The sequence below is a fragment of the Poecile atricapillus genome, chromosome 23 (assembly GCF_030490865.1).
Source record: "Poecile atricapillus isolate bPoeAtr1 chromosome 23, bPoeAtr1.hap1, whole genome shotgun sequence".
Taxonomy (NCBI): Eukaryota; Metazoa; Chordata; class Aves; order Passeriformes; family Paridae; genus Poecile; species Poecile atricapillus.
This window is the reverse complement of record NC_081271.1, coordinates 2,502,272-2,527,968: the sequence shown is the minus strand read 5'-3', so window position 1 is coordinate 2,527,968 and position 25,697 is coordinate 2,502,272. Positions and strand designations below refer to the sequence as shown.

At 54.1% G+C, this 25,697-nt stretch overlaps 1 protein-coding gene across 6 annotated transcripts in view; it reads right to left on the bottom strand.

The window, feature by feature from the left end:
* The window catches only part of RASSF5 (Ras association domain family member 5), a 29,897-nt gene extending 4,855 nt beyond the window's left edge, over nt 1-25,042 (bottom strand). The window contains exons 1-5 of one of the 6 annotated variants that reach the window (XM_058855973.1): nt 20,849-21,042; nt 20,197-20,286; nt 18,909-18,988; nt 12,931-13,040; nt 159-272 (exon numbers count right to left, since the gene is read on the bottom strand). In XM_058855973.1, the coding sequence (XP_058711956.1) occupies nt 159-272; nt 12,931-13,040; nt 18,909-18,988; nt 20,197-20,282 (390 nt within the window). In that variant the 5' untranslated portion in view covers nt 20,283-20,286; nt 20,849-21,042. Of the gene's footprint in view, nt 1-158; nt 273-9,082; nt 9,593-12,930; nt 13,041-18,908; nt 18,989-20,196; nt 20,324-20,848; nt 21,043-23,954; nt 23,986-24,304; nt 24,368-24,842 lie in introns of those variants that run through there. The other 5 variants (XM_058855975.1, XM_058855976.1, XM_058855974.1 and 2 more) reach the window with 5 other exon arrangements.
* Between the last annotated feature and the right edge of the window lie 655 nt (nt 25,043-25,697).

The window sequence follows — 25,697 nt, the reverse complement described above, 5'->3', positions numbered from 1 at the left end:
CTGGAAAGCCATGCAGGAGGAAAAGCAGTTTGACACCCCAGTGACACCTTCCCCACAGGCTGGCCCCATTCAGAGCCCCCAGAAACCAGCACAAGTCTGTGTGTGAAGGGAAACCAGCACCAGACTGTGTGTGAGAGGAAAACCAGCCCAGTACGTACCAGTTTCATCAGCAGGCAGTTGCTGACCTTTGCATTGTACTTTTCAATCTTCTGTTTGATCTCCTGGACGGTCGGAGGCTCGGGTTTTTCTTCTTCTACCGTTTGTGTCACATTCTGCAATCAGAAGAGCGGGGTTTTAGCTGCTTGGTGAGTTGGGTAACGCTCCATCTGCTCAGCTCCACGTTTTCCTGGGAAAGCAGGAACGGATCCTGCACAGATCCCGAGCAGTGATGCCACATCCCAACCCCAAAGCACCTCTGACACCAGTGGCAGGCAGGGGAGGGCAGCACAAAACACACCAGCTGGTGGCACAGAGCAGTAAAATATCCCAGTACAAACCAGGGCAAAAAATCCAGCCATTAAAACCCACTTTCAAAGCAAAGCCACCTGCACCTGTGATCATTTATTTCCTTCTTGAACTCAAGAAAAAAAAAATCCCATCCTATTTCCAGTCTATTCCCAGTATTCACAGCTCTGACTCCCAAGCAGCTTCCAGTGGGTTCACCCAGGCAGAACATGGAGTTAAATCTCTCACTGCTCTTGTCCAAAGCTTGGGAAATTCTAGCTCAGAGCAATAAAAGCACACGAGCAGCAGGCTGGCTGTGTGACTGATTATAAATCAGGCACTGCAGGGCCAGTCCAGGCGTCCCAGACTGTGTCAAAAACTGCTCAGTGTCTGCCTGGCTGTGCCCAGGGTGGGACAGAGGCTGCTGCTCGCCCAGGTTTGGGGGAATTTGGGGGAATTTCCTCTAAAACCAACAGATGTGACATGTAGGTGGGCTCTACCTGAAGGCCACCCATGGAAATGTCACTAATGAATAATCACAGAATGATTAAGGCTGGAATTTAAGGAGATCTGGTCCAGCTGTCAACACAGCACCATTAAACTGTGTCCCCAAGTGTCACACCCATGGCCTTTTGAACACTTCCAGGCATGGTGATCCCTCCACTTCCCTGGGCAGCCTGACCATCCTTTCATGAGGAAATTTTCACTCTCCTGGCTCCCCTCCAGCCAGGAGGGCAGGTCTCTACAGCACTGCCTGCTTTATCTGCTCCATCTGCAGCAAACAAAGCTCTGTGTGTCTTGGGCAATGCTCAGAGCTCTGCTGCCTTCCCAGAACTCACCACCTTCCCTGGTGACAGCCTGGGAATGCATTCTGCCCAGATTTTATGTGGGCTTGCTCAGAAGTTGGCATTAGCAGGGAGCAGAAAGCGTGAAGGGACGTGCCATCAAGGCTGGGAAGGCTCAGAATGAAAACTGTAACCTCTGAGAAGGAAGAAAAAAAGGGAAAAATAGGCAGCTCAGGGAGCAAAGCTCATCTCCTCTCTGACAGCCTCAGAGCACACAGGACAAGGACGAAGCAAGCTGCAAATAATCCAATATTGCCCGAGGCTACCCATGGTATTTCTTTCAGGAGGAGAATCAAGCAGAGGACGAACTGAAAGCCTGGCTGCAATCTGGCAAGGCAGCTGCAGTGCTGGGACTGGGGAGCCCTGGATTCATTGAGGCCATTCCCCAGGGGCAGCTTCACCATTTCCCAATTCCTGCCCCACAGCAGCAAACAGCTCCAGACCTCTCAGACACCCAGGGGACATCGGTGACACGGGGGGTGCAGCCTCAGGCACTCCAAGAAGGGACAGGGGCTTTAAACAAGGAATTTAAACAAGCATGGAGTGACAGGACAAGGGGTGATGGCTTTGAACCAGAAGAGAGGAGATTGATGTGAGATATTGGGGAGAAATCCTTCCCTGGGAGCGTGGAGAGGCCCTGGCACACCCCTGCAATTGTCCAAGGCCAGGTTGGAGCAGCCTGGGACAGTAGAAGGTGTCCCTGCCCACGGCAGGGGTGGGACTGGATGAACTTTAAGGTCCTTTCCAACCCAGAGCATTCTCTGACAATAAAAGCAAAGCTTTCCTGGGTTATTTGAGAACAGCACATAAATCTCCCTTTATCAGAACTCCCCAATCTGTCAGAGTCCTTGGGCTCTCGCTGCACCAAATCCTGGCCACACACACAGGTGCTGGGCTGGCAGGGGAGTCTTTAAAAATCATCTTTAGAAATCATGCCAAGGGTTGAGATTTCGAAAGGAGCATGATGGAAAAGAAAAAAAAAAAAGAAAAAAAAAAAGAAAAACAACAAAACAAACCCCACCCCTTCCCTATAAGTTAACAGAAGATGAACTGTCAGAAAGCCTGCACTTCCTCATGTCACCCATGTCACAGCACTGAGACAGGCACAGCTGGGCTGGCCCTCACCAGGGCTGGCCCCCACCCCAACCACGCAGTGAGGGAGGGCAGGGGACCCCCAGGACTGTCCCCTCCTGCACACACAGAGTTGTGAGGGCACCCCAGCATTATCCATGGCACAGACACAGCCCAGCAGAGAGAGCATCCATCCATCCCTCCATCATCTATCCATGGATTCCATCCCTCCATCATCCATGGATTCCATCCCTCCATCATCCATCCATGGATTCCATCCCTCCATCATCCATGCATGGATTCCATCCATCCATCATCCATCCATGGATTCCATCCATCCATCCATCATCCATCCATCGATTCCATCCATCATCCATCATCCATCCATCCATCCATCATCCATCATCCATCCATCATCCATCATCCATCAATCATCCATCATCCATCCATCCATCATCCATCATCCATCCATCCATCATCCATCCATCATCCATCCATCCATCATCCATCATCCATCCATCATCCATCCATGCATCCATCCATCCATCATCATCCATCATCCATCATCCATCATCCATCCATCATCCATCATCCATCCATCATCCATCATCCATCCATCATCCATCATCCATCCATCCATCATCCATCCATCCATCCATCATCCATCCATCATCCATCATCCATCCATCATCCATCCATCCATCATCCATCATCCATCATCCATCATCCATCCGTCCATCATCCATCATCCATCCATCATCCATCAATCATCCATCATCCATCCATCATCCATCATCCATCATCAATCATCCATCATCCATCATCCATCCATCATCCATCCATCATCCATCATCCATCCATCATCCATCCATCCATCCATCCATCCATCCATCCATGGATTCCATCCATCATCCATCATCCATCCATCCATCCATCATCCATCCATCATCCATCCATCCATCCATCCCTCCATCATCCATCCATGGATTCCATCCATTCCGTCCATCCCAATCTTTCACACCTAAATATTCTGCTTTTCTGCTTCCAGACCCAAACCAGCCCAGCAGCACCAGCCCTGTGATGCAGGAGCCCTGGGAAGAGCAGCCACAGCCTGGGAAGAAAAGTGCTGCTCCTCCTGCAGTGCATGACCAGATCAGCCACTTCTTGCTCCTCACAAATCAACCCCAACCTCCGGTTGTGCAAAGTTTCTGATGCAGAATCTGCACTTCTGGCTAAAGGAAGAAAAACAGAAGCTTTTAACCATAAACCGTTGCCACATTTCCTGTTGCACCGGGACAGGATGAAACGAGCTGGTAACAAAACCCCATCTCTGATCTGCACCTCAACCCTGCTGGGCCTGCAGCTTTCCTGCATGGAAAACAGGGATCAGCCAGCTCAGCCATCCTTGGGAATCACCTGGCCACTGGCCTCAGCACAGGACATCGGTGTGGCAGCCCAAAAGGGCACAAGATATCGGTGTGGCATCCCAAAAGGGCACAGGACATTGGTGTGGCAGCCCAAAAAGGCACAAGATATCGGTGTGACATCCCAAAAGGGCACAGGACATTGGTGTGGCAGCCCAAAAAGGCACAGGACATCGGTGTGACATCCCAAAAGGGCACAGGACATTGGTGTGGCAGCCCAAAAGGGCACAGGACATTGGTGTGGCAGCCCAAAAAGGCACAGGACATTGGTGTGGCATCCCAAAAGGGCACAAGACATCAGTGTGACATCCCAAAAGGGCACAGGACATCGGTGTGGCAGCCCAAAAAGGCACAGGACATTGGTGTGGCAGCCCAAAAAGGCACAGGACATTGGTGTGGCATCCCAAAAGGGCACAGGACATCAGTGTGGCAGCCATAAAAGGCACAGGACATTGGTGTGGCATCCCAAAAGGGCACAGGACATGGGTGTGGCATCCCAAAAAGGCACAGGACATTGGTGTGGCAGCTCAAACGGGCACAGGACATTGGTTTGGAAGCCCAAAAAGGCACAGGACATTGGTGTGGCAGCCCAAAAGGGCACAGGACATTGGTGTGGCAGCCCAAAAGGGCACAGGACATTGGTGTGGCAGCCCAAAAGGGCACAGGAAATTGGTGTGGCAGCCCAAAAGGGCACAGGACATTGGTGTGGCAGCCCAAAAGGGCACAGGACATTGGTGTGACATCCCAAATGGGCACAGGACATTGGTGTGGCAGCCCAAAAAGGCACAGGACATGGGTGTGGCATCCCAAAAAGGCACAGGACATTGGTGTGGCAGCTCAAACGGGCACAGGACATTGGTTTGGAAGCTCAAAAAAGGCACAGGACATTGGTGTGGCAGCCCAAAAGGGCACAGGACATGGGTGTGGCAGCCCAAAAAGGCACAGGACATTGGTGTGGCAGCCCAAAAGGGCACAGGACATTGGTGTGGCAGCCCAAAAGGGCACAGGACATCGGTGTGGCAGCCCAAATGGCCACGTTCCCAGTGCCACCCTCCTGTGTGACCAGCAGGAAAACCACAGGAAGCCCGGAGCTGCCAGGAGGGCTCCTCCACGCCTGCTCCATGGAAAACCTGCTCCATGGAAAACCTGCTCCATGGAAAACCTGCTCCATGGAAAACCTGCTCCACAAGACGGCACAGCCAGGAGCTGGAGGCGCTGGCAGCTCACTGGCATCGCCCAGCCTCGGCAGGTGAAGGCTCTGCCAGCCCTGTGACACTGCTGGGACACTGCTGGGACACTGCTGGGACACACAGGCTGCCAGGACAGGCTGGACACGGGGATTTGGGACATCCACAGCAGCACAGGAGCCACATCTGCCCTCCCTGCACCACACACATTATTGCTCAGCTGTAAGAAATGCCGGCTGTAAGGAATGATGGAGCCTCAGCTGGCACTTGGGTTAATGCTCCAAGGGACAAAGGCTGCTTGGGACGAGCTCTGGGAAGGGGCAGGAGCGTGGCACACAAATCCCATGGCCTGGGGCTGGGCAGGGCTCAGCAGCCCCTCTGTGAGAGCCAGCACTCAGCTAATGAGCTGGAAATTCCTGCCAGGCTGTTATGGACAACCCAGGGGCCACTGAGATGGTGGTGACAGCTCTCAAAGGAGTCCTAACCCCAGAGAGGCAATAAGGAAATCGCCTGTGATGGATATTTCCATTTACAAGGATGCCAGGAGAAACACACCCCACATTCAGAGCACCCTCCCTACAGCCTCTCACCTTCTTAAGTCAACTCCCTACTTAAAAACCTTTTAAAAGCTCCCAAGGCAGCAGCTCTGTTTTGGGAATAACAGCTCCAGGTGGGACCCAGGAGCTGTCCCAGCCCCAGGGACACCATCCCTGCCCCTCGCTCCCAGCCAGCTCTCTCCTCACAGCTCTTTCCTTAATGAACCTGAAGAGCAGAGCACTGGGGATGGATCTGGCCCAGCATCACCACGTCCTTGGCAGTCTGAGCTCAGGGCAGGAGTGGCCAAGTCCTCCCTGGTGTGCTCAGGCACAGTTCCATCACCATCTCCATCAGCCAGGCTGTGACAATCCACATTCCCAAACCCACGGCCCAAGCTCTCCCTTTGGCTCCTTGTTCAGACTGCAGGAGCAGTTCAGAGATCTCCTCTGAAGGGATTTTATGAGCTAGGACATCAATCCTCAACTTTTCTGCTTATTAAGGAAATATTTTTCATAAAACACCAGAAAACAAAGCCTGGAGAAGCACATGTGAGTGTCCCTGGCTGTGGAGCTGCAGTTCAGAGAAACATCGACCACAAACACAGCACAAAGGACTGGAAATAAATGTGAATGCTTCAGATTTGAGTCCAAAACGTGAGAAGCAGCAGCTCAGATCTGTAAATCCGGCTGCAGCAGGGAGTGGTGGCAGCTTGGGGACACTGGGGGGACAGGGCTGTCACCAGAGCTGGGACATCTCTGCTCTCACAGAGCTCTCCATCCCTGCACAACACCCAACACTTCCCCTTCAACACCCACTCCCAGGGTTCACAGCACTAAACTGGGAAAGGATCCACTGCTCCAGCACGGATTGGCAGGAGGGAGAATCATACAAGAGATCTGGACCAAAAAAAAACCCAAAAAAACTTTTAATACCCCCAACATTTCCCTCCCTTTGAGAAACTCAGACGAGGTGCTGTGGTTGACTTTGGGGTTCAGAGGAAAAGGCAGCAGCCAGGAGAGCTGTGCTGCTCTAGAGCAGGGGAGAGGGATAGCTGCTGCATTTCAGAGAGGTTAGAGCAAGTGAAGATGGGCTCAGTGTTTTGATTGCCATGGAGATTTCACTTAGAAACCGATTTTCCTGCCACATCTCAGCTCAGCACTGAGAGCTGACAAGGTCCTCCCAGGGAGCTGCATCTCAGGGGGGTCCAGGCTGGAGCTGCTCTGCATTGCAGCAGCCTGGCCGTGCCCCTGCTGCCCAGGCAATCCCAGCTGGCTCCCCACAGCCCTGCCCTGAGCCCCAGCCAGCTCTGGGATCATGGGGCAAGGCTGGCTGGGATCCTGGAGATCCCTTCTTCCAGCCCTTGCTTGGGTCCTGCCCCTCCTGTGCGTCCCATCCCTGGACATTCCCTTGCCCCTTCCCTCTCTGAGCCAGCTCTCTTCTCTCATCAGCCACTGATGCAGGACTCCTTAAGCAATTTTGCAGAGTTTTGAGCAATCAGGCTTCAGAAGCCACTGAAGCCATTCAGCTGGAGAGGCCCAAAAATGCAAAGTAATGGATCTCCAAGGATGAGGTCACATCTGAGATCTAAACCAGCTCTTCGCTAATGAAGAGTGATTTCACTGATGGTTCTGAAAATAAAAAGGGATTACAGCATTCCTAGAAAGAGGCTCTTCAGACTAATACAGTTGTTTCAATCAGAAAAATTGTTTCTGTAATCCTCCAGATGAAATCCCACTCGGTTTATGTGCCATGCAGTGGCCTGTGTGTCCCCTCCCACCCACCCACACCTCATTTCCTCCCCAGAGATGTTTCCTGTGTTTTCCAGGACATGCATCCCTAAGTTATCCATATTTAGCTTCCTCCTGCCACACTGCCAGCCCTGTCCTGGGCTCAGGAATCACTCCTGGCCATCCTGGGATGGACAATCATCTCCACCAGTTTAACTCGCTCTGGGCTCTCCTCAGCTGATGTTTTCACCCCGTGGCCAGGAGCAGCTGGTGAAAAACAGAGCTGTTGTCACACACAGCTCTTGCAGGGGTGGAGATGCTCCACATTCAATAATTACCACTTAAATAAGGTGCCAAGTGAAAAAGAGAGGACAGGGAGTGAATCAAAACCCAAGAGAGATGTCCACCACCTCCTCAGTGTCCACCACCTCCTCTTCCTCCTGCAGGACCTGCACCACCACCAACCCCAAACAAGCCATGAATCCCCCCAAAACCTTCCTCCACCAAGGTCTGAGTGTGGTTTCCACCTCTGTGAGAGCCCAGCTCCTCACACAGCCCCATTACACAACACCAGTTGGGTTCAGCACCACGTTCAGTGCGTGTGGGGGTTTTTTTTCTTCATGCACAGGAACCATTTCCTCCCCACAACACCAAACCCCCGACAGGCTCCATCTTCTCTGGCAGCCTGAGCTCTGCCACCCACGCTGGTCACATCCAGGTGAGGAGGAGCTGGGCAAAAAGGGGCTGCAGCAGCTCCTGTCCCCTCTGAGAGGGAGAAATCCCAAACAGCAGCAGCACCAGGCTGATTTCCAGAGTTCCCCCAGGATCTGCAGTGCCCTGGCTCAAACACAGCAGCTCTGGCTGCACCAGCACCCCGATCTCCTCCATCTCCTACACAAATGAATCATCAAATGACATTTAAAAACCAGCACTACGTGTTGGTTAATCATAGCGAGAGGGAGCTGCTGGCTAGCGGGGAATAGCCCATCTTAAACCATTTCCGCAGAGAAATTCAATAAAATTCCCGGCTGATTGAAGCTGTCCCTCCAGAGCAGCCCCCCCTGCCCAAGGAGAGCCCTTGGAGCTGCTGCAGGAAGCTGAACCCCAAAGCAGCTGCTGAGGATTGCAGCTCTGCAGCCTCAGGTGCGAATACAGCAGAGGCTGAACAGGAGCACGGCGGTGCTGGTGGTTTACAGGAGGATTTTAAGTGAAAAAGCTGGGCCAGATTTGATCTCTGGGTGCTGCAGGGCTCTTGTTCCCGTGTGAAACTCCCACTTCTGCAGCAGCGCCTTCTCCTTTTATGCTCAGCTCTGGTTGGGGCCCCAAAGTTCATGACAGGGATTTTTAATTAATTAGTTTTTTAAAAATAGACGTTTAAAAACTGTGAAGCAGCCTCGTCAATGCTGCCGAGACACAAATCTCATCCTGGGTGAAACACTGCCCAGCCAAACCCTCTGCCCTTCTCCAAGGCACGTTCATCATCGTGTTCATCAGTCCACAGATTAATTCTGCCCTGAACTTTCCCATCCACCCCACAGGTGCAATTTTTCACCCAGGGTGACGATTCTGCGAGGCACAGAGCGCAGGTCCCCGCCGGGGAGCCCGACCCGCGGCCGGAGGATTTCACCCAATGCTGGAAAAACACATCGAGAGCCGGCTCCTCCTGCGTGAATCCCCGGGGAACGGGGAAAGCCGGCCTGGGAAAGGCTGAGAAAAACCCGCAGCGGTGCAGACCCCGCACAGGAGAGGGCAGAACCCCCTCCCCACCCTCAGCTCTGCCCTGAGCCCGGCTCCAGCTCGGTTTTGGCAGCGCCGGCATCCCCCGGCCTGAGCACGAGTTGCGTTACCTTGGCAGGGACCTTGCTGTGCGCGCTGCGGAAGAAGGAGGTTTTGGCCGTGAAAAAGCAATCCTCGAGGTCTTCATCCAAGCTGCAGTAGCCGCTGCTCATGCTGCTGCCGATGGTCATGGGAGCCGGGCAGAGCAGAGGGGCTGCGGGCGAGCCGGGGGGCTCGGGGGGCCGGCGAGCATCGGCGAGCCCCGCGCTCACATCCCCGGCTCGCCGCTTATCTGCACCAGCTCCTGCCGCTCATCCTGCCGAGCTGCTCCTGCCGAACAGGCAGCAGTGCCGGGGAACCCTTCCCTCGCCTTCCCTCGCCTCCCGCAGCCGCCTCCCTGCGCTGCATGGAAGGGGCAGAGCTCCCAGTTGGCTCCCAGTTGGCTCCCAGTTCGCTGCCGCTCCGCTCGCCGCTCCCGGGGGTGTCCGCGCAGCAGCAGCGGCAGCATCGCCTCCCCTTCCTGCCCTCGCCTCGCACTGCAGCAGCCCGGCCACTTCCTCTTGCAAAACTGCTCGGGCCCGGCCCCTGCGGACCCCCGGCCCGGCTTGGGGAGCCCAAAGGCGGTGCCACGGGGGGCTGGGGGCGGCTCCGTGCCCGCCAGAGCATCCCCGGGAGCGGCCGTGGCATCACCTGAGGGGATCCAGGTGCTGGGGAAGGCAGGTGGGGATGCAGCTCAGACCCTCCCCGGGGTGCCAGGAGCCCCTGGTCATCAGGAGTGGGTGCCTCTCTGCCCCGCAGCTGATTTCAGAGCAGAAGGAGCAATTTCAGCACCCAGACCGAGGCAGCTTTAACTGCAGCCCAGGAAAAAGCTGTTCAGCTCCTGGGTCCTGCTTTTACAGCAACCGTGACCTTCCTGCTGGGTGAAGATCACAGGGATTTGTGGGGCTGGGCAGGGGAAGGGCTCTGCTCCCCACAGGATTCCACAGGCAGGGACAGCTCCCACTGTCCCAGGCTGCTCCAAGCCCCGGTGTCCACCCTGGCCTTGGACACTCCCAGGGATCCAGGGACAGCCACAGCTTCCCTTCTCCCAGGGAAGAATCTCTTCCCAATATCTCAACTCGCCCCTCCAGCTGCTCCTACAGGGCTCCAAGACCTTCCCCCAGCACCAAAACCTCTCCTCCTCCTCCTGACAGATTGCAGATGTTGCTCCAAACCCTTCCAGCTGTATCTGCTGAAGAACTCCAATTGCTCCAAGGCTTTGTGCCCACCACAGCAGCATCCCATGAATACAAACGGGGATGTGGCAACATCTGCATCTCAGGAAGAGGAAGGCAAGAATCCAAGTGCCTTATTTACAGAGGGGAAAAATAAGTTCTTATGGCAGCAGAGCGTTCCTGCAGCAGCACAGCCCCCTCTGCTCCACAGGGATAAATTTAGAGGAGAAAGAGGCTTAAATTGAGCATGTGCAACACCAGCAGAAAGTGAGGGCTGGGAGCATCAGCACTGGGGTCTTCTATGGAGCCTCAGCCCCAAAGTTTCCCAGTGGAGCCAGGATGCAGCTTCTGGATGTTCCATGGGATTCTCCAAGAATCCCTCATTTATTCCTTGCAGTCCACCTTGGGACATCAGCACCGTAAAAAATACAGCAGAGCCAGAAAACCCAAATAACTCTGCTTTGTTCAGCAGCAGCAGCAGCTCTGTGTGATGGTTACCTGCACCCCAAAATCCCACTGCCCCCCATGGTCTGTGCCACTTCCCAGGTTCAGAGCACACAACCAGCCCTGCCAAACCCAGGGACCGACACCAGTGGAGGCTTTTGGCAGCTTCAGCAGATTCTGGGTGTCACCCCAGGAGGCTGAGCTGGGACCCAAATGTAAAACACTCCTAAATACTTAACTGGAGCAAAGCCCGAATTATTAATGCCTGGTATGACATGGTAACAGTCCTTAAATAGGTGATATTAAAATAGTTATTTCTCTGGTGCCTCCACTTTGCTTAATTTTGATAATATGATTTAATGACTTCCAATTATGCCAGCTATTAATTTTTTCGTGTGTGTTCAGGCCTCTTCCCCTCCTGCCAGTGTATTCAGGCATCCTGTTAGTCTCCTACTGGAATATTAACATTATTTTCCCTCCATCCTCCTCCTTTCCAGCAGCAAAACCTGCCTGACCAACAGAAACCCCCCAGGAACGTGGCTGGGGGCTCGGATCAAGCAAACCTGGCACGGATTTTTCCCTGATTATCCATTATCCACAAGGAATAACGGAGCTTTACTGCAGTGATTTACCCTCATTAGCCCTCAAATCATCTCCCACACCCCCAGCAAGGCCACAGGAACCCAGGCAGGGCTTTGAGGATTCCGAGGTGCCTTTGGGAAGGGCTGATGGATTTCTGGCTGCTGCTGGAATTGGAGAGACACTTTTGTTTCCTTGGCACAGGGTGCCTCCCCCTCCCCAGGGTGACACCAGGGCCGTGCCAGGGTGATGGATGGCCACAAAGCTCGGGCTCCCAGTTTGTTATTAGGCCCATCAATAACTCTGGCTGGGGTGATGTCCCTGAATTTGAAACGAGCCTTTCTCAAAGAGCTTTCTCTTCTCCAAGAGCCCAGCACTGCTGGGGGAAGCCCAGTGACATCCAAAGGAGGTGTAACCACACACAAATTTGGTTTCACACCTTTATACAAGCACCTGAAGAACCCACTCTGAGCCCTTTCGTAATGCATAATTTAGGAAGATGAATCCCATCCCACTTCAGATCCCTCCTGGTCATTTTATTCCCAGCAGCAGCTGCCCAGCAAAGGACAGATGGAATCCAAACCCCACACACCACACAGAAACTCTGTGTTTGATTTTGGAAAAGCGCAAAGTGTTCCCATCTCCAGTTCTGCACGAGCACAGCAAGGTCCTGCACAAAGGGGGATATAAACAAGGAGAAAACACAGAACCACGGAGTCATCAGGGCTGGAAAAGACCTTGGACTGGATCCCAGCACACCCACTAAGCCAGACCATGAAGTGCCACATCCACTCATCTTCTGAACACTTCGAGGCACGGGGACTTCCCTGCGGACTTCCAAACATTTCCAAAAAGCACCCAGAGCCTAAAAAGGCTCCATCTGCAGTTCCAAACGTTTCCAAAAAGCACCCAGAGCCTGAAAAGGCTCCATCCCAGCCAAACCCACTGCAGGCAGGTCTCCCAGCCATGCCCTGAGCAGCTCACATCTCACCCGGCGTGCCGAGAGCCTCCCTGTGCCACCCACGCCGGAGCCCCAGACACGCAGGACCCCGGCGGGGATTAATGCAAAGCTGAGCTTTCCGGAGTAATCCTGGGATTACTGCACATCCCCAGCACAGATTGAGGAGTCTCCATCCCCCAGGACTGCTGAAACCCTCACAGCAAGGCTGGCAGCCAGCGCTCCTTACAAACCCACGCTGCTGCCCTGCGCAGTCCCAGCACCACCACAGCGTCCCCTCTGCCCATGTGGGGCCAGATTTTCACATTTTCACATTTGGGCAGCTCCAGCACGCGAGGCAAAGGCCTGACACGGGTAATTTGGACCACAGAAATGCCAATTTCCAAATGCCAGTTGACTGCCAGGTGCTGTGCTGGGACAACTCCCTCCCAGCACTGAGCCTCCCTTGCAGGCACTGGGATTTTGGGGGTGTGGCGGTCGATGTCCCCGCTCTGCTGGAGGTGACAGCGGTGTTTTAAACACGACAGAGCCTCACACATCCCTTTACAGCAAGGGAGGGCCATGCCCACATTCCCAACCTCCATCCCACAGGACCAACCCAGCTGGGCAGGGCACGATGACACTCACAGCCCTCCCTCCCTGCAAAGCCCTGGGGAGAGGAGCTGAGCTCTCTGCAGGACATTCAGGGGCTGTGTCCCCTCCCCTGGGACCCCCCCGGGTGTACCTGGCTGCAGGGTGACAGGAGGCTGCTCTCCGGGGACACCTGGCTCTGCCAGCGGCGACAATCCAGCTGGATGAGGCTGCGGCACTCCTGGTGACACGTGTACCTGCAGTCTGCAGGGACAGAAAGGGACAGCGTCAGGCACTGGGGGACACTGGGGATGGCACTCCTGGTGACACGTGTACCTGCAGTCTGCAGGGACAGAAAGGGACAGCGTCAGGCAGCCCTGGGGGACACTGGGGATGGCACTCCTGGTGACACGTGTACCTGCAGTCTGCAGGGACAGAAAGGGACAGCGTCAGGCAGCCCTGGGGGACACTGGGGATGGCACTCCTGGTGACACGTGTACCTGCAGTCTGCAGGGACAGAAAGGGACAGCGTCAGGCAGCCCTGGGGGACACTGGGGATGGCAGCCAGAGGTATTCCAGCACTGCCAGAGCTGGAACACGTTCCTGTTCACACACCTGGCTGTTCTAACACACCTGTCCCTTCTAACACACCTGTCCCTGTACACACACCTGTCCCTGTTCACACCCCTGTCCCTGCTCACACATCTGTCCCTGCTCACACACCTGTCCCTGCTCACACACCTGGCTGTTCTAACACACCTGTCCCTTCTAACACACCTGTCCCTGTACACACACCTGTCCCTGTTCACACACCTGGCTGTTCTAACACCCCTGTCCCTGTTCACACACCTGGCTGTTCTAACACACCTGTCCCTGTTCACACACCTGTCCCTGTTCACACACCTGGCTGTTCTAACACCCCTGGCTGTTCTAACACCCCTGGCTGTTCTAACACACCTGTCCCTGAACACACCTGGCTGTTCTAACACACCTGTCCCTGTTCACACACCTGTCCCTGCTCACACACCTGTCCCTGCTCACACACCTGGCTGTTCTAACACACCTGTCCCTTCTAACACACCTGTCCCTGTACACACACCTGTCCCTGTTCACACACCTGGCTGTTCTAACACCCCTGTCCCTGTTCACACACCTGGCTGTTCTAACACACCTGTCCCTGTTCACACACCTGTCCCTGTTCACACACCTGGCTGTTCTAACACCCCTGGCTGTTCTAACACCCCTGGCTGTTCTAACACACCTGGCTGTTCTAACACACCTGTCCCTGAACACACCTGGCTGTTCTAACACACCTGTCCCTGTTCACACCCCTGTCCCTGTTCACACCCCTGTCCCTTCTAACACCCCTGTCCCTGTTCACACCTCTGTCCCTGCTCACACTTTCGGAGTCTGAGACACAGAGTGTGCGCCCTTGCTGCTGGAGCTGGGCTCTGATTTACACACTCACACCCTTGCTCCTGGTTCTGAGCTCTGATTTACACACTCACACCCTTGCTCCTGCTGCTGGGCTCTGATTTACACACTCACACCCTTGCTGCTGGAGCTGGGCTCTGATTTACACACTCACACCCTTGCTGCTGGAGCTGAGCTCTGATTTACACACTCACGCCCTTACTGCTGGAGCTGAGCTCTGATTTACACACTCACACCCTTGTTCCTGGAGCTGAGCTCTGATTTACACACTCACACCCTTGCTGCTGGAGCTGGGCTCTGATTTACACACTCACACCCTTGCTCCTGGAGCTGGGCTCTGATTTACACACTCACACCCTTGTTCCTGGAGCTGAGCTCTGATTTACACACTCACACCCTTGCTCCTGGAGCTGGGCTCTGATTTACACACTCACACCCTTGCTCCTGGTGCTGGGCTCTGATTTACACACTCACACCCTTGCTCCTGGTGCTGGGCTCTGATTTACACACTCACACCCTTGCTGCTGGAGCTGGGCTCTGATTTACACACTCACACCCTTGCTCCTGGTGCTGGGCTCTGATTTACACACTCACACCCTTGCTCCTGGTGCTGGGCTCTGATTTACACACTCACACCCTTGCTCCTGGAGCTGAGCTCTGATTTACACACTCACACCCTTGCTCCTGGAGCTGGGCTCTGAGATCCAGGAGAACACTGAATTTCACACAACATGAAATCCGTCAGCATGTTCTCACGGTGATCCATGTTAGATCCAACTGTTAGAGTCAGATAGAAAAGCTAAAAGCGTGAGTGTGTAAATTAGAGAGTTTTCTTAAGTCTCTGGGTGAAAAAGTTAAAGTTTAGAGTTTAAAATAGTTTAGAAAACTGAAGACAAGATGGAGGATTTAGAATGTTGTTTCTTTTCCTTTTTCTTCATGTTCTCCTCGAGGTTTTTGGGTAATAGTGAGTGATTGGACAGAAAATGTCACAGTGCAGCACACAGGTGATGGGTCACTGGGTCATTAAAATATAATTTACATGTCTATGGTTAATTGGGTAAGAATGAGTATAAAGATAAAAGAACTGTGTTGTTTGAGGCCATTTTGTGCTTTCAAAGGCCAAAGTGAGCCACAAGGCCTTGCTGTACCATCAGAAAGAAATGAGGCAGGTTGCAGTGATTTAAACTTGTGCAGCCAGTCTGGAGAGACCTGCCAAGTTTTGTGATAACATCCTAATGATTATCCTAATAAACACGAGAAACGAGATCCTAACGAGCTCAGGAGTTTTTGTCCTGACCCAGAGGACTGAAATAAGTGGGACTCCCCATGAGGGAAAATCCCCAAGGAGCTCAGCTCCGAGAAATCCAGGAGAGAAAAGAAATGCAGAATCAAGAGAGAGAAAAAAGAAACAAAAGGATTTTTAAAAAGTTATGTGCACACACATGTCCCTTCTAACACACCTGTCCCCGTCCAGGCACGCTCCTGCAGGTGAGGAGAAACCCCAGAACGCCTCATCCAGGGTAAAAATTTCTCCCCCACCCTCTCCCCAGGGAAACCTCAGCTCCTGGGTGCAATGGAGCAGCACAAGCCACGTTCCTGCCGCCTCACTGATATATAAAGGATGGAAAAATCCTCAAATCCCACCAAAGCGTGGGGTACCCCACACCAGCTCTGCTCCTGGGAGGTGTCACCTGCAGCAAAAGCTTGGCAAGGGTGGGGAAAGGATCCTTCACCTCCCACCACCAGGAAATATCTTTGTGCTGGACACACAGCAAATGATTCAATTATCACAGAGGGGTTTGGGGACATCAAGGATCATCCAGTTCCACCATCCCAGGGTGCTCCAGGTGTCTGACCTGGCCTTGGACACTCCCAGGGATGGGGCAGCCACAGCTTCTCTGAGCCAAGGCTAAAGATGAAAGTTCTGAGGGCCAGCTCTGGTGACATCTGGTGACATCTGCCACCAGCAGCCCCAAATCCCCGCCTGGCCAGGGCAGGGACACATCCCAGCCCAGCAGGGGCTGTCACCTCCTGTCCCCAGCTGCAGCAGGGCATTTCTGGAGCTGTTTTCTCTGGATGCTGCCCCTGTGTCAGACATGAACCCATCCATGCACAGGGGGCTCTGCACAGACCAGGTTTAACCCCTTCAGGCACAGGGGTGTGCAGAGGGGCACAGCCAGCTCCAGGATCCCACACTCGTGGCCATCACTCCTTCATCCCCCTCCCTCAAATTCCCAACCCCTCCAAACTGCAGGGAACAACCTCCTTCCACTTTAAGGCCCACCTGAGCCTTTTAATTTTTAACTGCTGTACAAACACCATTAGATTTGCTTTTTACACTGCCCAAAATTCCAGAGCGGTCACCAACCTGGGAAAAAAAAAAATTATATCCTAAAAGTGAGGCAAGAGAGCTCAGTCCACAGAGGGATGTGAGTGCCTGTCCCTGCACCAGCCCCATCACCTTGCTAAGAGCCACTGAACTCGTGTTTTACATACACGTTTCTTTCTTTTTCCTTTTTCTTCCTTTTCTATTTTATTTCTTTAGCATTTGGGTCGTTGGTTTTGAATGTCTGGGGCTTGTAGGAAAGCAAAGGAATATCCCATGTTTGCTCTGTAAACTGGTTTTCTGCTCAGCTCTGGTGAACTCTCCAGTGCCTGAGAATGAATGAGAGGAGCTGAACCAGTGCTGGGAGGGGAAACATCAATCTCCAGGGGAAACAGGGGAATCATTTATCATTTAACATTCATCTGGCCTGAGCTGTCTGTCATTCCCCCATTCCAAGTCAGTTGTCTCAAGTAAGCCTGGGGGAAAAGCAGAGAGATTTGGCTTTTCTTTTTTTTTTTTAATTAGAGATAAGCTGCAGTTACACAGTAATTTAATGCATGACCTTTCCAGCAACTGGAAATGGGGGACATTGGCCAAGTCTTTGCTGGAGCTGCCAGCTGGAGAATGCTCCAGCTGTGGCTTCACCTGAGCACCTGCCACCACCACCACAATGTCCCCTCTGCCCACAGGGGCCCAGATTTTCACATTTGGGCGGCTCCAGCACGCAGAGCAAAGCCTGACACGGGTAATTTGGAGCACAGAAATGTCAATTCCCAAGCACTTCCTGCGGATCAGGCCCATTGTGGCATTTCTGTGTGGGATTAAAGTGTGACACCCCCTTAGTCACCGTCACCTATTAACAGGGCTAATCACTGGGGATCCGCTGGGCAACACTAATTTTAGAAAGCCTGCACAGCTTTGGGAAGCAGCCACGTGACCACTTTGCCAAGAGGAGCAGGATGCCTCCACTTAGGCTTTAAGATAATTTCCATTCCAGTCAAACAATGGAACACTTGGAAATGGAGTTTCTTATTAAAAAAAAAAAAAAAAAAGAGAGAGAAAGGTTGTGATACTGTGAAAAACTTTGGTGGTTGAAGGGAATTTCCCTTTCCCCACAGACAGAGTCTCTCAGGGGGATAAATGAGTAAATCAGTCCCATATAAATGCCCATCTCAGTGCCTAAACACAGCACTGCAGAATGGTTTGGGCTGGGAGGGACCTTAAAACTCCTCTGCCAAGGGCAGGGACACCTTCACCTCTCCCAGCCTGGCCTTGCAGGAATGGGGCAGCCACAGCTGCTCTGTGCCAGGGCCTCCCCACCCTCCCAGGGAAGAACTTCTCCAGTCATTCTGCCCACCCCAATCCTCCCATTCCCACCCCCAGGATACCACACACCCCCCAGGGCATCTTCCAACTCCACCTGACCCCAGTGGAAATGGGGCCAAAAGGAGGAGGAGGAGGCTCCACAGGCGTCTGAGAGCTGGGACAAGGTGGCAGAACAGAGATTTCCTCCATCCAAACTCTGGAATCCTCCAGGGGCTCACACACCTCCACCCTGAGGTTGGCTTTTGCAAGCTTGAGGTGCTCCTGGCGTCACTGGGGTGACCTCAGGGCTGGCAGCAGGATGTGGCCCTGTGGCTCCAGGACAGCAGGAGGCTCTGAAGGGCTCAGAGGGTTCTGAAGGGCTGGGGCAGGACCTGTGGCACCCAGGGAAGGGTCTCAGTCCTTCTGCAACCCCCCCAGGGCACTGATCCAGCCCAGCCCTGCAGCTCCATCACTTTGCTCCGGTCTTGGCGGTTTTGGGTCTAAAGCAGATGGTTTGGGATCGTTGTTTGCAAACACTGGGAAGCCCCAGGGGCTGTTTCTGTTTGTCCAGGGCAGGCAAGGCCCCCTCGGTGACAGAGGTCCCTGTGGCACTGCAGCACAGCCCCAGCTGCTGCCCAGATGTTCTGGAGCCAGGGGGTAACAAAAACCCGATTTTCCTTTGGAGCTGCAGGTGGGACAGCACCAATGCCCCGTGCTCCTGCCAGAGCAGGGCTGCAGAGCAGCCACAGGAGAAGCTGAAGCCAGATGTGCCCCAGCTGTGGTGCCAGCCCCGTGCTCCTGCCAGAGAGGGGCTGCAGAGCAGCCAGAGGAGAAGCTGAAGCCAGATGTGCCCCAGCTGTGGTGCCAGCCCTGTGCTCCTGCCAGAGAGGGGCTGCAGAGCAGCCAGAGGAGAAGCTGAAGCCAGCTGTGCCCCAGCTGTGGTGCCAGCCCCGTGCCCACCCCGTGCTGGCAGGCAGGATCCCCAGAGCTGGGCAGACCCTGCACCCCAAAGAGCAGCAGAAAACCTTCAAACCCAGCCAAGATCCCCCAGCCCCAGCAGCACCTACCTCTGACCAGCAACACCTCCCTGCTGGGCCTCCTCGGCAGGCGCCGTCCCACCGCCCAGGGCTGCGATTTGGGGAAATGCCTGAAGATTTTACGGATTCTCTTTGTTACAAGCCCAAAACAAGCGGCTGCTCCCGCCTTCCCGTCCGTCATCCTCGGGAGGGGAGGCCAGGAGCTCTCCAGGCACGTTCCAACCCCAAATGCTCTGGGATACAGCAGGCACTGGAGCAAGAGGTGTCTGCTCCCACCAGAGGCCTTTTCCCCCACGGAGATAAAGCACTGACATTGTCCATTTACAACCTGCTGCCATCTGACCGGCTTATTTATTTATTTTACCGAGTAGGGAGAGCAGCTCAGGGCTCGTGCATCTCCTGTAAGCCATGGAAAACTTTCTATTTCTGGGGCTTTTTGCTTGATAAGATAAAATAACCCAACGGAAGAGATTAGAGAGAGAAAGCGCAGGACTCGGCCGTGTGCTGGGAGGTCTCTTCCCGGCATCCTCTCTTCTCTCTTTGCTGCTTTTCCCCGCAGTCTTTTAAAGTTTGAGGGATAAAAAAGTCCCCAGTGTTTAATCAGAGGTTAAAGGAATACACTGAGATTAACGGTGTCTGTAACATTGATTTAAACTCTGCACATAGTTCAGAGAGGCTTGTAGAGCCTTTCACAGCATCCATGAAAATCAGGGCATTTTAAAGGAGAGGGAGAGTGACTTTTTAGGGATAGGACCAGGGGGATGGTTTTAAATTAAAAGAGGAGAGATGTAGATGGGATATTGGGCAGGAATTGTTCCCTGGGAGGGTGGGCAGGCCCTGGCACAGGTGCCCAGAGGAGCTGGGGCTGCCCCTGGATCCCTGGCAGTGCCCAATGCCAGGCTGGATGGGGTTTGGAGCAGCCTGGGGCAGGGGAAGGTGTCCCTGCCATGGCTGGGGTGGGATGAGATGAGTTTTGAGGTCCTTCCCACCCAAACCATTCCATGGTGGATCAGTTACAGCTGTCCCAGGGGTCAAGTGATGGGGTGGGACACAAACACCAGCTTAACAAGGCCCCTGAAATCTGTCACTTTGTACCCCACACCCTCTCTGCTCAGAACCCCTGTCACAAACAGCGTCCAGCACCACACAGGGAATAACAAAGATGGAATTTAACCAGTCCAAACCCCACCCCGAGCAGCCAGAGCAATGAGGGGGATCTTCCTCAGTCACCCAGAGACCCCTGTGCACCTCCCTCCCTCCCTCCTTCCCACAGCCAGACCAGCAAACTCCACTGAGCTTCACTGGGATGAAAACCAACCTGCAAGGCAAGAGCTGGAGCCTGGGCCGGTGTCTCTCTCCATAAACCCTTCCCAAGGCAGCGGAGTGGAACGCAGCAGGGAACATGACCCTGGGAGAGCTGAGATTCGCCAGGAGCCTGTCCCAGGGCTTTGGGCAGGTCCCCAGGGTTCTGGGCAGGTCCCCAGGGCTCTGGGCAGGTCCCCAGGGCTTTGGGCAGGTCCCCGGGGTTCTGGGCAGGTCTCCGGGGCTCTGGGCAGGTCCCCAGGGCTCTGGGCAGGTCTCCGGGGCTCTGGGCAGGTCCCCAGGGCTCTGGGCAGGTCCCCAGGGCTTTGGGCAGGTCCCCAGGGCTTTGGGCAGCTCCCCAGGGCTCTGGGCAGGTCCCCAGGGCTCTGGGCAGGTCCCCAGGGCTCTGGGCAGGTCCCCAGGGCTCTGGGCAGGTCCCCGGGGCTCTGGGCAGGTCTCCGGGGCTCTGGGCAGGTCCCCAGGGCTCTGGGCAGGTCTCCGGGGCTTTGGGCAGGTCCCCGGGGTTCTGGGCAGGTCCCCAGGGCTCTGGGCAGCTCCAGGAAGGAGCCCTCCCTGCCCTGCCTGCCCTGCCCTGCCCGGGGCAGCCTCAATGGGCGGGAGGCACCCCCGGACCCCACCCCGTCCTCACCCAACCCCATCCCAGCCACCTGGCAGCAGGAAAAGCTCCGGGAATCTGCTCCAGGATCAGCTGAATGGGACAGAAATGCAAAGCGCTGTGGGTCCTGTGAAGTGCCGGCGATTATTGTTTACAGCGGCTCAGAGACTGAGCGTGGGAGACACAAAAATCAGGGAGCAGCAGAGCCTCGTCCAGGGCTCGGTAAAGAACTCCTTATCTAAAGCAAACTGCGATCGGAACTGAGCTTTACTCTAGAAATTGGAGAGAGAAATGGGGTTTAACCGGCTGCCTCCTTAAGGAAATAGAGGCAGAGCACAGAACTGCTCCGGGAGACAGGGGCGGCTCCAGAGCAGAGGCACAAAACCCTTTGGATGATGCTGAGCCGGCTCTGTGGCAAGATCTGCGGATCAAAGGCTGGATCCGGGTGTGGCAGCGTTCCCAGAGCTGCTGGACACGCTCGGAGGTTTCCCCCGAGGGCTGCCCCACACGCAGTGTTTTCCAGCAGCAAAGAAACCAATATTCAAATATTCAATTATCAATACAAATATCAATAAAAATACTCGATTTTTTTGGTTATCAGAGAGGCAGGGAAGCACCTGAGCCATTCCCAGCCGGTGTCCACCCAAGCGTTCCCAGCACGAAGCTGCCCCAGCCCGGTCTCTGTGCTGTCCCAAAGGCAGATAGAACACACAGAGAGCTTTGGAGCTGCATTAAACACCCAAAAACTGCAGCTGAGATCCCCCCAGAGCTCACCAAACACTCAGAGAGCTTTGGAGCTGCATTAAACACCCAAAAACTGCAGCTGAGATCCCCCCAGAGCTCACCAAACACTCAGAGAGCTTTGGAGCTGCATTAAACACCCAAAAACTGCAGCTGAGATCCCCCCAGAGCTCACCAAACACTCAGAGAGCTTTGGAGCTGCATGAAACACCCAAAAACTGCAGCTGAGATCTCCCCAGAGCTCACCAAACACTCAGAGAGCTTTGGAGCTGCATGAAACACCCAAAAACTGCAGCTGAGATCTCCCCAGAGCTCACCAAACACTCAGAGAGCTTTGGAGCTGCATGAAACACCCAAAAACTGCAGCTGAGATCTCCCCAGAGCTCACCAAACACTCAGAGAGCTTTGGAGCTGCATTAAACACCCAAAAACTGCAGCTGAGATCCCCCCAGAGCTCACCAAACACTCAGAGAGCTTTGGAGCTGCATTAAACACCCAAAAACTGCAGCTGAGATCCCCCCATTCCAAATAAAAACAGGGAAAAAGGCTCCCATGTCTCAGGCAGCGTCTGCATCAGCCCCAGGGGCAGCAGCCACGGGCAGGACTTGGGCTAAAATCAAAGAAAATCCCCCTGAGCTTCCTTTTCTCCAGACTGAACAGTAAATTATTATAATAAATAAATATATAAATACGTAAAAACATATTTATAGAGTATATTGATTAGTATATTAATTATATTTATATAATATATTAATATTATATTGCTGTTATATTTATATTGCTGTTATATTTCTTAATATATTATATTATTCTAATTATATTACTATTATTATAATAGTATTACTATATTGTATTATATCTTCTTTATAATTATATTTATTGATATTGTATTTATAATAAGTAAATATATAAATTAATATAAATATATAAATAAATATAAAATATAGATAAATATAAAATATAGATAAATATAAATATATAAATAAATATAAATATATAAATAAATATAAATATATAAATTAATATAAATATATAAATAAATATAAAAGTATATAAAATATAGATAAATTAATATAAATATATAAATTAATATAAATTTATATAAATACATAGGTAATTATAAATATATAAATAAATATAAAAATGCATAAAATATAGATAAATTAATATAAATGTATAAATAAATATAAATATATAAATAAATATATAAATAAATATAAACATATAAATGCCACTTTCCCATTTTCCTAAATACAACCAGATTTGGCTTAAATAAAAATAGGCCAGAACTGCACAAACAAAAAACCTGAGTATCCTCGGGCTGCAAGTCAGAAGCAAACAAGCAGCAACTCTGCATCAGAGAGTAAAAAATAAATGTTCACCAAAGGGGGAGAGCACGCCCCGTCTGCAGCTCTCAGGCATTTTTAATGGGAATCGCTACTGGGATGACAGGGAATGCAGATATGGGTGTCCCTCCCCTCCCATCCCGGTTGTTTGGGGAGTTTTTGAGGCAGAATTACTCCCCCAGTCTGTATAATTCTCCGAAATGAAAAGGGAAATAGAGTTATTTAAAATCTGTTTCAATATAAGTATGGAAAACATCCTGTCAGAGGAGAAGTCCCTCAAAACAGCTATTTATACAGCATTTCGCAACGCCACAAAATTCTGTGAATTGCCACTTAAAGTCGGCATTTCAAAGCACACAGGGACCAGGAGCTCACCTCGCACCTCGCCCCAGTTTCCAGGGGCTGGCGAAAGAGCCTCCACAAAGTTTTATTCCCTCAAATAAACCTTATTTCTCCTAAACTCGGTATTTTTAAAGCACGTTCATTCCCACATTCCCTGCGGCACTCCAGGAGCTCCCAGCCCGGGGGAATCGCCCGGCCCTCAGCAGCTTTTGGGGGAATTAATCAGGAAGCAAAGGTGCACCCCAGAAATCAGATTTACATCCCCCTCGTTCCACCGAGGTGCCGGCGTGTCCCCGTGTCACGTTGTGCTGGGTTACATTTAATTAACAGCAGTCAGGGCTAAAGCCTTAATGAGCTGCAGCAGGGCCATATGGTGCTGCTGTCCTTCCTCATCCTCCTCATCCTCCTCATCCCAAACGGCAGCGCCGACAGCCCTGCCCGCCCCGCAAATCCCCACCAGAAACATTTCAATTGCCTCCTAAGCCAAGGAAAGCCAAGCGCAAGGACCAGAACTGGCTGAGCCAGGCTCTAATTACCCCGCTGAGGCAATTAGCTGCTGCTGCTGCTGCTGCTGCTGCACGTGCCTGGCACAGCCCTCCCAAACAACCCCAAAAATGAGCGGCGACGCTTCCCCCAGCCCCAGCCCGCGGCTCAGTCCCAAATTATCCCCGGCACCGCCTCCCTGCCCTGCACACCCTCGCAGGTCCAGGGGATGTTGTGGGCACAAACCTGCAGGGGATGGCATCAGCGTTAGCACCTTCTGCCAAAAATCAGGAGGCTCAGCTGACCCCCACCAGCGAATTTTCAAACCCCTCAAGCCCCAGCAGCTGCATCCCAAAAGAGTTTCCCCTCCAGCCTGAGGGGCTGAGCTGGACAGGAGTTATTTCACAGCCAGCAGGGCTCAAATCCCCAAGTTTTCAGCGACAGATCGGTAAAAACTCTTCGTTTCCTCTCCCACAACGCCTAACCCGGCTCACAGCTCGCCAGGGCCAGGGGACACGGCCCCATCTGGGTCACCCCGGGCCCCTCCGTGCCCCTTCGCACCCCGGGGAAGGATGGATGTCCTGCAGAGCACGAACCGGGGCAGGACGGATGCGGAGTGAGGAGCTCCTCGGTGCATCCCACTGCCACAAGCTCCCTCACCCCAGGAGTTCGGGCAGAGCTTCAGGCAAACTTGCAAATTCTGGAGGACTTTACCCCCCACTGGAAATCTTTACAAACACGAACCCTCCCCGCTCACCGCTGATGCCAGCCCCGCCCATGAGCCGATCATCTCCTCTTTCCTGGAAAAGCTTCATTTTCCAAACCCGGAAAATGAAGAGACCCCGGCCCGGCCACTCCCGATGCGCAGCCCCCAGGGGAAGCGGGGGGAGCCCGCAGGTCCTGGCAGCACCAAAGCTGGTCCTGAGGGGTGCAGAGATGGGGAGAAGGGGAGGGAGAGGGTCCGGAGGGGCAGAGTCCGGGCAGGGTGAGGGATGCGGGACGGCAGCAGCGGGCGGGGATGCGGGCAGGGCAGGGGTGCGGGACAGCGAGGAGCGGGCAGGGGACAGGCAGGGGACAGACAGGGGACAGACAGGGGACAGACAGGACACAGAGAAGACACAGGACAGCACTCACAGTCGCAGCGCAGGGCTCGCTCCCGCACCGCCTCCCCGCACAGGTCGCACCATCCCCGGCGCGGCAGCCGCGGGGCGAAGCGGTGCCCTCGGCCGAGCTCGGGGGGCTCCCGCGGCACCGCGAAGATGCTCCGCACGTCCGGCAGCAGCCTCGGGGCTCCCCCTCGCCGCCGCAGCCGCCGCGCAGCCCTGGCCCCGCCGGGGCTCTCCGGAGAGCGGACGCCCGCGGGGGTCGCGGCGGGGCCGGGCGGCCGGCGGCGCTTGGCAGCGGGGGGCGGCAGCGGCCGGGGGCACGGCCCCACGGCCGGCGATGCCATGGGCTCGGAGCGGCTGGAACGGGGCAGCGCAGGCGCCTTGGACCGGCCGGGAGGGAGGAGACACGGCGGGAGGGGCGGGGGTGGCACCGGGACCGGCCCCGCGGGGACCCCCCCACCCCGAGCATCGGGGCTGCTTGGCAGCTTCCCCCGCAGCGATGTTTCCCCGTGGACGCGCTCCCGGCCGTGGGATTCCCCGTCCGCGCCCTGGGAATGTCCCCGCAGCCGCTTCTGGCCGGGAATCCCCTCTGGCTGTGCTTGGTGGGACCCCCCCGGGCACCCCAGACCCTGGACGATGGCCCCCGCGGGTCTGGGGTGCCCCGGGGGGCTCCCACCAAGCACAGCCAGAGGTTTTCCCCCGGCCTCATCTCAGCCGCATCCCCCGCGCTTTGTCCCCGCCGGGGCAGGACGGTCACGCGTGGGGCACCGCTGGGAAAAGCCCCCTGTCCCCTCTGCAGGGACAGCCTGGAGGGCTGGGACACGCAGGAATTCCCTCCCCGAGCTCGTGGGGAGGGTGAAAGGGAGAAAGAATCGCGGCCGAA